This window comes from Eptatretus burgeri, chromosome 14 (assembly GCF_056783735.1).
Source record: "Eptatretus burgeri isolate ZD-2024b chromosome 14, Ebu_testis_v1, whole genome shotgun sequence".
Taxonomy (NCBI): domain Eukaryota; kingdom Metazoa; phylum Chordata; class Myxini; order Myxiniformes; family Myxinidae; genus Eptatretus; species Eptatretus burgeri.
The window spans coordinates 13814064-13830245 of record NC_140974.1 but is presented as its reverse complement, the minus strand read 5'-3'; the positions used below and the strand labels follow the sequence as shown (position 1 = coordinate 13830245).

Below are 16182 nucleotides of genomic sequence, written 5' to 3'. Positions count from 1 at the left end.
CGCAAAACTGCTTTTGCCAGCAAGGTTGTAAGCATTATGACAGACACTATCATAACTTCCAATGGGAAGCACCCAAGAAATATAGATGAGGCCATATTTTAGATTTCCTCACGACTGATGAAGAAGAACATTGTCCCTCGGATGGAAGTTAAACGCATATCCCGACTGCTGACATTAGATGATGGACATTAATGATCCCACGGTCTGCTTCGCGATGAGTTTGCAAGCTATCACCGGCACTCTGGACAGATTACAAATCCCTGCCCTAACCGACAGAGGGTACTGGATCAGTGGCACAGCCATGCCTTCAGCCAATGATGCTACCCTGCAGCCTTGTGCTGCATACGAAAGAAGACCAACATCAATACTCTTATATGGTCTGACATTTCCCGTGTTATTGATACAAATAAAGCTCCACATCAAATGTTGTCTGCCATATTTGGCACTCCTTCCTAATCAGTCTTGCGAATCGTACGTATTCGACTGAGATTCGAGAACAAATTTTATCTGATGGTTGTAGCATTTATTTGGCACAACCGTAATAACTGCTGCAACTGCCTGACAGATCAGGGTAGAATTAATGGAATTTGGGCAGGATGCTTGCATATGTTGGCCTACTTTTCACGAGACCATGGTATGTTTAAATCGAGATGGAAAAGCCTGCTTTTTGTCCCTGTCTGTACGATGGAATGATCCGAGATACAGCGATCTTTGCTGTCGTGGCATCGCAAGTGAGGTTTATCGTGAGTCAATCAAATTATGATATGAGCTCCAACTGAGATACTCTGCCTTGAGGTGGGCAGATGCAGAGACAGAAAGAAGCAGACTTCTCTCAGACAGCGAGACACAATTTCATGCCAGAATCTCACAGATGATGCAACCTGGTTTGGAGAGGCATCCAAAGAAAACACGTGATCATCCACACTTCAATCACCGTGGTATTAACTGTATTTAACGCTATTATATTGTGTGTTTCTGTTGTTAACAGTGCTTCTTTGTATGCCATTTCTTACCCCCCCCCCTCCTCCCCCTAAAATGTAGGCACATTATGTGCAGTAATAACATTTAGCATTTGCTTTTGAGGTCCTTCCAACAGGATCTGTTTCAACTCACAACTCCCCCTCGAGCTACCACCCCTCCCATAGTCCCCTTCACTCTTTGGTATAAAATAACAATCCTTTCTCCATTCATCAGTTTTTTTTTCTTTTTTCTGTACCTGCCACTTGATTAACAGTGCTTTAACATAGCCTTAACCACACTCAAACTCGATTCTAAAATTAAGAACAAATGCACTGAGAGTTTAACAATCATCGGAACAGACTCAAATGCAAAGTTTTGTTTCGAGTTCTGTTTTCTGTTTTTGCCTGTGACGGTAAAGATTTGCAACCGGAGATTATTACTTTAAATTAGAGCAGAATTTTATTTCATTTTATTTTATTTTTGTTGGATATTTCCAGTAAACCACTTCACCAAACCACATCCACGACAGTGTTTAGCAGAACAATTTATCCGCTTGTAGTAACCTGTGATCTGCTAAAGCAACAAAAGGCATTTTGAAAACCATGTCGGGCTCAGGTGCGTCACACAATCACGGAATCTCACAAACATGTACTTTTAATCCCATATCACATCTCGACAAAGGAACAACATGGATGAGCATTCACTTCATGAACATCTTGAGGCTGAAGCCAGTGGTAGAATATATTAGCTTGAAGTTCTTGGAGTAAAGAATAACCAAGCATTAAGAAATTGAGAACTTTAGTTGACTTACATTTTTCTTTTATACACATGGCTTATTTTATTTTTTTAAATATCTTACAACATTATATGGAAAAGATAACGAAATAAGAGGTAATCTTTAACCCTGAAAGGAAATATACTTTGCTACATACAAGCTTTGCTGTGTTTGGTCAATACTCCTTTGGGATATCACGATTTGATCGTTAATGCCAATTCAGCAATGTGCACCATCTTGTTTTATTTTTTTTTCCTTGTTTATTTTTTTTTACCCGCTGTGTAAAAGCAACACGATACTCGTAGTAACTTGATGTTGTAGCTTAGGATTTGCACTATTTCTGAGCTTCCTTTGCAGTCCTTAGTTACTGATTAATTCGTCCTTCAACACCTTTGAATTATTCAAAAGGTCTTTGTGCCATTTTTTATTTTTTGGCATGCTTCTCTTAGTCTGCAGACACGAGGAAGCCACTGAAGGTGGTGTACAGCAGGTCTCCGCAAAGTGCTTGCTTTCCCGTTGATTCGACGTACACCAGATCTCCAGCGTGTAGCGCTAGCAATAGTGTGAGGGACGCTGGACCCACTGTGTCGCTCTCCGCCAGCAACCGGCCGATTGATCGAGACGAAACGTACAAGGTTGCTGTCGTGTCGGCACCTATCTTGGTGGCAATGCTGGCACTGATGAGGTAGCGCCCATCGATCGGCACAACAAAAACCCCTGGTTATGTGGAAAAGAATGTGTTACTTGGTTACTTTATGAATTGGTAATCGTTTCATTGTTACTTGTTTACTTTTATCTGCAGTTCCAGAGTTAAATGTTTCCACATTCATTTATATTGCTGCCACCACTACATATGTCATGGAACTAAGAGGTTCAATGTGAACAAGTATTTATACCAATTACACAGCCAACTTCTAATACCCTGCTGCTGACATTCCTATACATTATTGTGGTCCTTTCCTTATGAATTATAAAACTTCAAAATATTTGTTCACCTGATCTTGGATGATAATGTTGTCCATCGTTCAATAGCATGATGTCAAAGTGAAGGCGCCCAGATTTTGAAGACGTGTTTGCCAAACCAACTGAAAAGGCTGGGACAATTCTCTGGTTTGCACGCCGCTTTCGAGAGATGGAACGACTCCCACCTCCTTGGCCTCCTGTAGCACCCTCAAGTCGTAATAATGACTCTGAAAACTCAAGCAAGCCCGCCTCGTCTCGCAGGACCTCTTCCCTCAGTCCTGCCAAACTACGATTCAGGGTGTGGAAGTTCACCTGCCCACATGCGTGCAAACATCAACATTACTCAGCAACTATTTTCTTCAGGAAGAATGACAGTTGAGTGGCATGATCACAAAAGGAAAATTCACCTTGAGGATGGTGAGTTCTCCTTGCAGTTCCCCCACATCCCCACCGCTGTACCGAGCACGCATTGTGTTGAGCCTCTTCAGCGCAAGTTCGTTGCGATCGACACGGATCACCGTTTTGTGCATCAGCTCGAGACATTTGGCCAAATCACTGCGCAACCCGTCCAGCTCTGATCCGCAGCCTCGCAACCCGCAACCCAGCTCAACTTTTTCAAGCCTCCTTTCGACTCCCTGAAGTGCGGCGCGTAGTGCTGAGTCTTGCGGTATGGCCACAGTTTCTCCACGAATTGCCTGCGAAACCTGAAAGTTGGTGTTACTTCAATGCAAGTCTTTGATAGTCATGAATATAGCAGGTTAAGTTTGGCTAAGATTTGGCATGATGTACAAATCTACCATTTAAAAAATACGAAAGAGTGAGGAAAGCTTATTCACAGTGATATACCAATAGAAATTCAGTTGAAAAAGTTTTAAAAAAAATAAAAACTTTACATGAGGAATTGATTAAAGATTGCAGTAAACATTTTTTGCCTGCTTTCTTTGCGATTGACAACTTCGTACAAATTTGGTGATCATTAAAATAGAAGCAGATATTGTTATGTCAAAGTTGCCCATTGAGAAAATCCTCTCCTTGACAGATATCAGCTTGTCCGATTCTCATTAGCACAGACGTGGACAACGCGACATGTGAAAGCACAAAAAGGCATGACAAACAAACAAATCTTATCGAAAAGAATAAGGAAATAAAGGAATTGCTGACCAAGTACAAATTAAAAAAAAAAAAAGGCACAAATTCCTTCATCAGGAATTATGCAATCCAAGTGTGTGAAGACATAATAAACATTCCCATAATAAGGGAAAAACATAATAAAGGGAAAAACATTTTGTACATCTAACAATCTATTGTCGTTCTTGATGAAGGACATCGTTGACAAAAAAAAAAACTCATTCTGATGTTTTGGCAACAGTTTGTTTGTTGTATAACAATTTGGTTTATTTAAATTCTCCCATCTAGTATTCTTTTTTTTCCATCGTGAATGTGCATATCCTCATCTTCATCAATTGGGTAACGGGGTGGAGTAAAAATGAATGTTTTATTGAGAAAATATAATCCTTTTAAATCCAAATGAGAGCTTGATGTCATGGAACTTACACTCTACCCTCCACCACCCCCCAAAAGCAAACTTTACCCCAGCAGGGGGCAGTCGAACTCCCGCATGTCCAAGCTCAGCAAAGGCACCAATCAGTTGCTCCTCCAAAGCATACAGTCGACTCTCCAACTGGGCTCCTTGTGGGCCGGTGCCTGGCATATTCTCTGGAGTTACAAGGGCCTCAGTTCTGGCCTCCCCACTAAGTGAGAGCCGTGGAGCCTGACCGTCGAGTCTGGCACGCAGCTTCCGCTGTGAATCAATGACTGCATGGAGCCTGGAATCCAGAGATTCGAGGCGTGCTGCCATCCCAGTGATGAGATCGCAGCAGCCACCATTCTCAGCCTGGAGCTTCACACTGCCGAGGTCCTGATGCAGCGCTGTTAACTCGACATGTAGCGCCGTGAGAGATTCGTTCATTCGTTGACGAACGGGAAGCAAGGCAGAGGTACAAGAGCATGTGGATCCAGCAGCTCTCAGCACATTCAGGCGGCGGCTTTGTGAGATGATCTCAGTCTGGAGTTCGTCTAGCCTGTCTCGATCATTCTGTCATGCATCACAGACATGGGAAGTAAAGATCTACATTAGTTCCGCAAGAGTAATGGACAAATGCCAGGCTCATTTCATATGTCTCTACTGCAGCTGAAAGCTCCCCCCTTTTTTAGTTATTTTTATCAGATGAATAGGATCTTTTCACACCACATGTTCATCGATATGAGTTAACAGTATGAAGAGACTAAGCTACAAGAAATTTCAGCAACAGCAAGAGTAATGGACAAATGCCAGGCTCATTTCGTATGTCTCTACTGCAGCTGAAAGCTCCCCCTTTTTTAGTTATTTTTATCAGATGAATAGGATCTTTTCATACCACATGTTCATCGATATGAGTTAAGTGTGAAGAGACTAAGCTACAGGAAATTTCAGCAACAGCAAGAGGCTATTGGGTCTATCTTTCCCATATTTCATTCACAATGCATTTGTTTATTTTAAAAACATCCTTCTTGGATATGTACAGTACCTCCTGTGAAAAAGTTTGGGTTATTTTCCCCATGCTTTTTTTTAATGGGTGGATATTGTAATCGCTTCTGTCATCTATCTGTCTGTCTGTCACGCTATCTCCTAAACGGTTGTGCAGAATTCACCCAACTTGGTAGTTATGATCACCACATGGCAAAATGGTGCAAGGGCATTATCATTTTTGTCTCCACCCCATGGGGCCCTGGTAAAAAGTTAAATACCAAAAAATGGGCAAATGTTGAAATATTTTTTAATGAAACCTTGTGTATGCAATCAACATTGGGGGACGCATGAAATATGTAACTTTTTTTGGATTTGACCCCCGATTCATGTCCTGGGGGTGGGGACTTTGGGTCACAGGAGTCAAAACAAGATTTTTTTTTTTGATTCAAAATTTTATATTGTGTTTTTCTTGGTGAAACTTTTTGCCATCTTTCAACTTTGCTTTAGGTGGGAAGCATGGGGATTTTCAATGGTGTGCCATCGACTTTGCTCTAGTTTTTACCCCATCAGCCCGAATTGGGCTGAAAAAGGGGTATTGTCGTCACAGGCGTTGTCCGGCGGGCGTCCGTCCGGGCGTCTGTCAACTTTTGGTTTCCGTCGATTTCGAGGAGAACGCCTTGTCCGATTAAATCCATTTTTGCAGGGTATGTTGGGGTTGAGTAGAGGAAGGTTCCTTTCGAAAATGGGCGCGTTGCGATTTTCACTAGCCGCCACGGTAGCCATCTTGAAGTCTGATTGATTTTCGATATGACGTCCAACGTGCTCTAACTGACTGCATCATCGTGATATCACTGCTTCCTTTTACAATGCATGGGCTGAGGGGTTACGCCCGCTTTGCGGAGCTATTTTTACTCTTGTGGTGCTATTCCCAATTAAACATTTGTGAGACCTTAGAAGTGTGCAATATAGGTCAATAATAATTCAAATTTCTCTGAAAGTCAATTTAACATCACAGTAACCTTTAAATATCTATATTATAAAGCAGGAGTGTCTGTCCGTCCCCGAACTACTCCGTCAGTTTTGGGGATAGCCCCACCAAACCTTCTGTGGAATGTTTTGGGGTCCCAGCCAGTGTCCTAATGTGGGTGAGAGGTTTCATAACTAACTCAATATAATTATGCTTTTGAGTTTTGATCCGTACGAAGCTGCTTCCTATCCGGATGTAACGTCAGAATGGCTTTTCTCTTCGCCTACCTCACGAGTGTTTGTACCATTGTATTTTGTTATATTAATTGGATAGTATTAATTTGTGATTGGAATGATGCTGTTTTTAATGAAAATCTGGAGTTTTGAAAATGAAGAAATTATATGAGGGGTTCCACCCATGATATTTGCAGATTTGGCATTTGTAGTTGTCATTTTTGCCCAAGTCCTTTACGAACCGGCTGTCTCGTAGCTGTCCAGCCCCTCCCATGCAGAGCATGGGTACCTCACTCGTCGATAATAAATTAGGAAACTGAAAGAGTTATATTTTTGCAATGCATATGAAATTATCATGTGCTAGTAATATCCACTTACCACAAATAAAAAATAAGGAAACAGTTTGTGGATTATTATGCAGTAAATAACAATAAATTATTAAAGTAATCAACACCAGTTACATTAATGTGAATGACAAGAAACCCCGCTGTAAGCTGTAACTTCATGAATATGTGAAATTAGTTTTAATCAGTTTGTTCCCTTGCTTGAAAGTCTATAAGTGGGTTCAGAATGGCACCAAGGAAGCAACTTTCAACAGAACAGCATGTGGTGATCCAAACTTTGTGAGAAGAGGGGCACACTATGAAGAAAATAGCAGAAAAGCTGAAGATCTCCCACAATGGTGTGATTTACACTTTGCAACGCCTGAATGAAACAAGCTTAGTACAAGAGGAGAAAAGGTCAGGAAGACACAGAAGAACCTCTCAAAGGCCGGACAAGCACTTGAAGTTGCTCAGCTTACACGACAGAAGAAAATCAAGGCAGCAGCTGACAAATGAAATGAGAGCAGGCATAAACATTAGCATCTCATCCAGCACTGTGCACAGAAGGCTTATTGCAGCAAGTCTCCATGGCAGAGATGCACCAAATAAACCACTGGTGAGACCACAGAACAAGGTGACACCAAGATCAGATGACTGAAAAATCCATCCATCCATTTCATTGGAACCATACTCTGTGCAGAGCATTGGTGCTGCCTAAGCAGTCTCCTTGGATATTGGGTACAATCCTGGATGGGTCACCACTCCGCCACAGGATACCAGCAAGCTGGCACTCATTTTGCTGACCTCAGAAGGACAACAGGCAGAGTCAACCCCACCTGGTATTAATTCAACAGCCAAGTGGGGTTTGAACTCAGGATCCTAGGATCCCAAGCCTACCACCCTAACCAGTAAGCCAACACCAGGCATACTAAAAAATTGGGTCAGGTATTCTGGTCTGATGAATCAAAGTTTGAACTTTTTACATCTAAGAAACTCCAGTTTGAATGCCAAAGACCTGGAGAATGTTACAATGCACAATGTTTGCAGCCTACTGTTAAAAATGGGGAAGGCCCTGTGACTGTCTGGGGTTATATCTCACATTTAAGTGTACGAACACTTGTTAAAATCAATGAGATGCTACCAGAAGGGAAGCACAAACAGATACCCCAGCACCATATAGTTTCCAGTGGAAATTGGAAGAGGATTCATTTTCCAACAAGGTAATGACTCAAAACGCACTTCCAATATAGTAAAACAGTATTTTGAGAACAATGTTATGGCAAGTGTGCTATGAATGTTAGAATGTCCCCCCCAGCATCCGAACACAAGTCCCATCGAGGCAGTATGAGATTATCTGGAAACAGGTGGATAACAAGAGGAATCCAAATAACCTTACAGAACTGTCTCATCTACGACAGGATATATGGCACGATGTTCTTGAAAGAGTGATTCAGTTGAATACAGGAAGCATGGGTAAAAGAGTGATGGCACCCAAGAAGGCAAAGGGTGGACACACAAAGTATCGATGATATTGCACTTTCAAATGACATTGTTCATAATGTTTACTTTAGCAGTTTGTTTTACATGCATTTAAAGATTCTTAATCTGCAATAATAAACGTATATGACTTATCACTGATATATAATTTGATGAATTTACCACAAAGTATGAATATCATTGGAATAACCCAAACATTTGGACAGTACTGTTTGTTTATAATGTATAACTAAAAGAAGCATCATCCATGTGTCCATCACGCTTTCATCTAAATGGTTCCTGCTGTCGTAGAATTATGAAAATAGGACTGCCTGTCTTGAAGCTCACCTGGATCATGAGCAACAGTCACTCAAACTCCCCTCAGACCCCCTTGGACCTTGAAGTTTTTGATGCCTGAACAAATTTTGGTACATCATGGGTGATGAAAGTTGTGGTCAAGTTTCATCAAAGTTTTGTGTGTAGTTTCAGAGAAGAGAGCAAATACCTATTTTCGGGTGTCAAAACCCTCCTGTAGACCCCTTTCATGAGTGCAGATTTTGATGCGGTCAATACACTTTGGCTGGTGATGAATGTTGTGATCAAGTTTTGGAGAAGGGGTCAACCGCCGCCCCCCCCCCACCCCTGATAGTCCCTTTTAACGAGCGCAGATTTTGATGCGGTCAATAAACCTTCTTTAGGCATCAGATATGAAGCTTGTGGCCAAGTTTCATCAAAATCTTGTATTTTTATGTACCTTTGGAAAGCTAATCGATTTACTTGAAACCAAAATTTGTTCATTTAACCAGAAGATGCATGTTTTAAAAGCCCATCTTTCTGGGATCGAAGAAGACGAAGAAGAAGTGGGATTTGGAGCATAATGCATTTGTCACAAAAGTAACATTTTTATAATTCTACGACAGCAAGAACCATTTAGAAAAGTCTGACAGATACATAAGGGTAAGGGGCACAAAAAATGAAATTGAGAAAATAATTCTCGAAGCAATGGAAAAGTATGAAATGGTACACAGAAAGAGCACTGTTAGGGTTAGATGGAGCATGGAAGGAGCACTAAACTGCAATGATGATGACTATGACAACAACCTTCATGATGACAGCAGCAACTAGAACGGCACTCAGTAGAGTGCATACCTCTGCCAGGTTGAACAGTTTACGTTTGTATCCAACTGATAGGCTGAATCTGTATCTGGACCTCAACCAAAATCTAACGAGCTTGTTCTTGTAACCAACCCAACTCATCCACCAAGTTTTGTCACAATCCATCCACAACTTTTTGAAATATTGTGGTATATATTGTTTTTGTCCCCATTTCTCAATGGTGAAGAATCACTTTAAGGATTAAAAACAAGAAAAAGAGCAATCAGAGATTGCAGAACCTCGCCAGGACTTGTTTTATGTAGTTTTGTGTGGTGTATTTTGTGTGGCGTTTGTGTACTGGTGTGTTACGTAATTAATGAGGCATTAGAGCTGCAACTTTATAAATTCTGGCAGTGATGACGTTCAGCCATTTCAGAGAAGATTTTTGAAGGTTGTTTTTTTTTTTTAAAAACAATATGGCTGCCAAATCACGTGACGGAGGACGTCATCAAAAAAAAAATTTTGGACCATTTTATCCCTTGATGACCCTTAAAAAATTTTATACTGATCAGATATGGCGTTCTACATATGCAATTTTGACGTCATAACGAAGGCACCTCTGACATCATAAAAAATCACACTCATTCCCCATGAGGAGTACTTGCGATATGCCAAGTTTCAATTTTTCCTTTGGTGCGGTTTTCAGAGATACAGAGGTCCAAAGTTTTTCCGTTTTTCCAATATGGCTGCCACACCAAGTGACACACGACATCATAATTATCATGAAAAGATTCTACATGAATAATCGCACCAATGGTGAAAATTTCGTCTCAATTCGACCAACGGTTACAGAGAAAAACATGAAAGTTCTGTGCGGACAAACAAACAAACAAATAAACCAATGTCACCCTCAGGGTGACCCGTATCTTGCCAAAAGGTGACCACGTGTGACTTCTTTAAGGTCACACTGAGGTGAACAGAGCTGCTATCCACCAGGAGCGACTCCTTGAGGAATATCTGCCGACGAGAGATTCCGATGAGAATCGTTCTACAGAGTAACCATGAAAAATATGCGTTTGCCTCATAATGTCACCAAATGACGTCATAATGTCTCAAGCTTGGCATATCTACAAATCACTCATCGAGGTGTTCAATTTGAGGTACTACACGATATGGTTCCTAAAACTTGAAAATTTGACCTTGGGGTCATATGTTTGACCTTAGGCGTTAACCATGAAGGTCAAGGCCATTCGCCACCAAAAATTAATCAGCTGAGCGCCAGACTATGAACTATATTCCCATGAAGTTTGAAGACGATCCGATCAAAATTACTCAAAAAATAAGGGTTTCGTCGACTCCCCTGATTTGCGACAAAGTGACCTTGACCTTTGACCTTGACCTTGAAAATTTGATGCGCTGAAAGGGACCTCTATAGGCCTCTGATATGTGAAGTTACAAAAATTTCCAATGATAACTGTGCTCTGCAGAATTTTTTATACGTGATTACAGACAAACAAAAAAATATAAAATAAAATAAAAAAACATACAAACTGACTAACATATCTTGCAAAAACTATCAAAAAAACATATCAAACATATCATATCAATATTTGATATTGATAACATATCAAAAAAAACCTTCGGCGAGGGTAAAAATTATCTTCTCTGTAACTGGATATTCACCAAAATCAAATCATTTCTTCCTTGGCGGACACCCAATCTGTCCCCTAAGTTTCGTCTGAATCCGTTCATAACTTTTTGAGATATTGTGCTAAATATAATTTTTGGCCCTATCTCTGGTTTGGTTTGGTTTGGTTTGGTTTATTTCATGCTTCAACTTCTCATACAAACAAAATTGAAACATGACAAAACAGTATGTCCATAAAACTACATAATAACGGTTCATTTTGTAATTTATAATTATTCTGAGACTGACATTTGAATTGTCAATACGAAACATGGAGGAACCTTTAAAAAGCAATGCTTGTATAAAATAAGCTTCTCTGGAATTGGAATACTTGTAATTTAATGATACATTAGTACAGTTGAATCAGAATCACATAAGACTCTCTGAAGAATCTCAACATCTGCCGTACCATCTGTCATCCCTCAGACCGGCAAGCAGCAGCTTCTTCACTCACTTCAGATCTGGATAAAATCACAAACTGGTCCAACAAGTGGAACATGTCTTTCAATCCGGACAAATCTCACACTCTCACTATGTCTCTTCGAAAGGACCGTTTACAAAACCCCCCCATCCACTTTCTCAACAATCCTCTGGAAGAAGTCTTTTCTTTCAAGCTTCTAGGTCTCACTATCTGCCATGACCTTTCCTGGGAAAGTCACATTTCCAACCTCGCCTCAAAAGCCAGTCGCCGACTGGGAATCCTCCGTCGTGCTAAGTCCTTCCTCAGCCCTCTTGAGCTCCTGACCACTTACAAAGCTTTTATCCGTAGCCTGATGGAGTACTGCTCTCCCCTCTGGGCTGGTGCTCCTGCCTCCCACCTTTCTCGGCTTCACGCTGTCGAAACCAGGGCATTTAGGATCATCGGCATCTCCCGCAATGAAGCTGAGTCTTTGGGCCTCTCACTCAATCACCGCAGGTTGGTCGGTGGTCTTTCTGTCTTCTACCGACTCCTCTCCAGCCTTGCCCCCCTGCTCTCTCTGCGATTTGTCCCCACCACATTTCCACAGGGCGCTCAAGGTCCGCCAACAACCCCCTTCTGGTAAAACTACCAAAATCACGAATCACTGCTCATCTTCACTCTTTCATTCCTCTTTTTTCCCGCCTTTGGAATAAACTTCCTCACTCTATTCTTTCCCATTCTTCCCTCCAGGCTTTCAAAACAGCTGTTCACCACCACCTCTTATCTTCCCCCATCCAAATCCTCGATCGTTTCTACCCCCGATAATCCACCCAAGCCCACTTCCTTCATTTCTCCTGCTTTCCTTCCTGAAAGTCCCTGAAATGTCCATCTTCTCTTCGCAGTGTTCCCCGTCCCATCTGCATCCCTCTCCCTTCCACAGTTCACCTAATGTGTCTGTTCCCCACTGTTTTGTCCCTTCCACTCCCACCCCTCTTGTCTCATGCCTCCTTGCTGTGAGTTGTGTGTTAGCTCTCATACGAGCCTCGACCAAGGTATACAAAAAAAAAAAAAAAAAAAAACATCCCTCAATGGAGAAGAATCACTTAAGAAATTTTCGTATCCGGATCTTCACCAAAATCGAATCAATTCGTCCTTATCACACATCCAACATGTCCACCAAATTTCATCCGAATCGGTCCACAACTTTTGAGATATCATGCTCTATGTCATTTTTGGCCCTATCTCTCAGTTGTGACGAATCACTTAAAAAGTCTCAGATCTGGATCTTCACCAAAATCGAATCAATTTGTCCATGCATACTTCCAACCTGTCCACCAAGTTTCGTCCAAATCTGTCACTATCTTTTTGAGACATCCTACTCACAGACAAACAGACATGGGTGAAAACGTAACCTCCGCCCACCTTCGTTGGTGGAGGAAAACAATGACGTGTTATGAAACGTCCTTTTTTCTGTGTTTCACTCTCATTTTACAGAGTCACAGAAAGCCATGCAATATATTTGTGAAGTGCAATATGCTGATTACCCATCCTCGAGGATTATTACCATGCTGATTTGATTAAATCCGTCAGTGAATCGACGGGTATGCACGACTCATGTAGACCTTATCTAAAAGTAATATTTATTTGGTCAGTGTACTGCACTATTCAAGTAGCTCACTCCAGCTAAAGATCCCAATGGAATATTTAGCATCCAAGCTGTAGATTCCAATGAAGCATCCAACTTCCGTAACATTCCCTAAAAAAAAAAAATTGGAATTGTTCATGCAAACAGCACTACACACCAAGATGGCAGTTTTATACAGGATAGTAAAACCTCCGTATAGCAGAATGCAAGGGACCAAAATGTTTCACCTTTTTTTGTTTGGAAGTTTTTTTTTGTTAAGTGGGAGTTCACAAAATTATTCGGCATGTTTTTTTTTTCAATTCTAGTGAAAATGAAAGACAACCATGTAGTGTTATTTGTTTATTAACCAGATTAATTAATGTCAGAGTAATATTAAACAGTGGAGCCAGAACAATCAGTAAAGTATTAATATTTGCAGTGACTGCAACCCTTTAAACTTTTACAACTCTCATGACATCATAATGAAAGTCGGCAATTGTATCCAACTATTTAGCTATTTATTTAGCTATTTATTTATTTATTTATTTTCTGTTTGTCCGTCTGAACCTTACAGAATCAAACGGCTTGGCCGACCTACACCAAATTTTGCAAATGTGCTCAGGGTTATCCAGGGTCAAGTCATGGACGTGAAATAAATCTCGCCTTCCCCCTCCCCTTAGCTTGGGGAGATGGCTTGCCATTTTCACCTGCACACATGGAATAATACAAGTAGTGACATAACTTACTGGGATGCAGTGGGAACCAGCGACTCGATCTTATGACATCACTTTTTTTTCTCCGTGCTCAGCAGAGCACTTGAGGAACTTGTTGCTCCCCGGGGATGCAAACCTATGGGATTTATCCGTGCTCTATCCTTTTAAATGCTAGGCTTCAAGCAAAGCACCAGCACGTACCATTTTTAAAGTCTTTGGTATGACTTGGCCTCCCGGTGCGTGCTCCGGTTTAGAACAGGTACACCGTATCCCTACGTGTCGTAAGAGGTGACTAAAAAGGGTTGGCGTCAGGAACGGCATCCTGCCATAACTAACAAACATTGCCTCAAAAAAGGGAACCATGATGGAAGATTGTCATGGGACCTGCAAGGCTAACCCCCACTCGAGCAGGGAAAAATGGCCTTAATATGTTTCTGTGGTATGACTTAGCCAGAGTGGCAATCAAACCGCCATCCTCCCCAACTCAGAGCGGTTGATCTAGCTATACCACCACCAAGTCTGGTTGTTGATTTAATTTGAAGTATGCAGTCATTTGATCTGAGAACCACTGTATATAAACATGTAATACATTATTGAACTCTTCATAAAGAGGCTCAATTATAACAATTGGGACATTGCAGGCATTTGATTATGTAGGAGTTTCATTGTTGGAGAAACTTTGTTTCCAGAGGGAGAAAGACTGTACGAATGTATTATTTCTCACCGGGGAAAAGCGTACCACTTTGATAAAGACAGTTTCTCATTATGGAGGAATTCGTTAGGTGGAGGTTTTACTGTGTTTGGGTCCGATAAAACCCAAAGGCGAATCCCAGCAGAGTCTTGAGCTTATTCAGAAGCGAGCACACTACCACTGAACCATCTCACCACAATCCAAATCCAGCCAGGCTTTGTCAGTTGGAGATGGAATATTTGACGGATTTTTAAAGCGTCACCAGTTTGCTTTGCTGGAGGGCAGGATGAGATTGAAAGCATGAGATCAGTGATTCTGTTCGTGGAGAAGAGGGCATTCACTTATGTTTGCATTCCAGACTGTTTGAAGGTGACGTCACAAGCCACATTAGATTTTAACCTCATCATAGAATCGTGGACAAATGCTCAGACTATGACTACACATGCAGCAAGGCAACCCCATTGAGAGGTGAAGAAAAGAGACAGAGACTGGGAAAGAAATGAACAGAAATTTCGTCATGGATTACATGGGAAGGAGAAGATTGTAAGGAAAGCAGTTTGGGACTTCATCCTGAGATGTGTTTGACACTAATGGTGGTGGTCGAACAGACAGTACGAAAGAAAGGTTGAAAGCTTTGCAAACATCTGGCCAAAATCCAATACATGATTGCATCCGGAATCTGTGTGCAGACCCCAGGGTTCCAAGTTCATTTCATGCACTGATGCAGAGATGTGTCCACATCTTTCATCCTCATGTCTGTCTTTCTTCTGACCTTTTTTTTTTTTTAAACGGGTTTTAAAGTCAGTCTGTGCATAGCTCATGGCAACTATGATTTGTCTGGGATGTCCATCTCAAGAGACAACACTGCCTGATTTAGACCGGTTTCTTTTTCCATCCAAATCTTGTGAATTTGGTCAGTTTATAATAATCAGTGTTGTCTATCAAAGAGTATGTCGTGGTTCGTCCTACTGTTGTGATCTCACCTGCAGTTCCACCTTCAGGCCTGCAACTTCCCCAGTGAGCCCTTGTAGCACTGGAGGAATGCTGACACCCTGGTGTACTACAGCCTCGCCTGTTGGAGGTTGCAGACGAGCAAGAGCAGCCGATAGTCGATGTACCTCTGCCTCAAGTCTCGCCATCCGGTCACCTTGTGGTTGGGGAAGTGCAAGACCTGGGGGAAAGGGTGAAACACACTTTCAGCGACACGTCGTATTTTCATTGCATTTGGGTTGGGGACAAGGTTACAAATGCAAGGAATGTTAGCATAACAACTGGAAGTAAACTTGAGCGAATGATTTTGATTATGCTGGAAGGCTTACAGATGTTCAACATGTGGAGGTTTGCTGATGTTTCGATTTTGGGGAGAGCAAATGTGGACTCGCCGATATGGGGATCGAAGTGGGATGGCGTCTGACGGAATAGCACAGCGGGAGCACACTTGTTTAGGAGGTGTCTGGTCTGGATTATATTCTCGAAACTGCAATAAAACTCAGATTGGTGTTGAACAAATGAGACATTTCAACAAGTGTGACATCCCTCAGGTGGACGTTAAACTGAGGATCTGTCTGTTTGCATTACATTGTGGACGTTCAAGATGCCACAGTGTTGTTTTTTAAAAGAGTCGGCGAGTTATCACCGGCACCCTGAACAAATTACAAATTTGGGCCTTAACTGACTTATGGGACCGCAAGTGTATGTGTATGTGTGTGTGTGTGTGTGTGTGTGTGTGTGTGTGTGTGTGTGTGTGTGTGTGTGTGTGTGTGTGT

At 41.6% G+C, this 16182-nt stretch overlaps 1 protein-coding gene across 2 annotated transcripts in view; it reads right to left on the bottom strand.

Annotated features, from left to right (window-relative positions):
* Positions 1-1394: 1394 nt before the first annotated feature.
* The window catches only part of LOC147012686 (EMILIN-3-like), a 32014-nt gene continuing 17226 nt past the window's right edge, over positions 1395-16182 (bottom strand). For both annotated transcript variants that reach the window (XM_085853773.1, XM_085853774.1), the window contains 5 exons: positions 15400-15587; positions 4290-4793; positions 3106-3402; positions 2731-3010; positions 1395-2452 (listed from right to left, as the gene is read on the bottom strand). In XM_085853773.1, coding sequence (XP_085709899.1) covers positions 2181-2452; positions 2731-3010; positions 3106-3402; positions 4290-4793; positions 15400-15587 — 1541 coding nt within the window. In that variant the 3' untranslated portion in view covers positions 1395-2180. The remainder of the gene's footprint in view (positions 2453-2730; positions 3011-3105; positions 3403-4289; positions 4794-15399; positions 15588-16182) is intronic.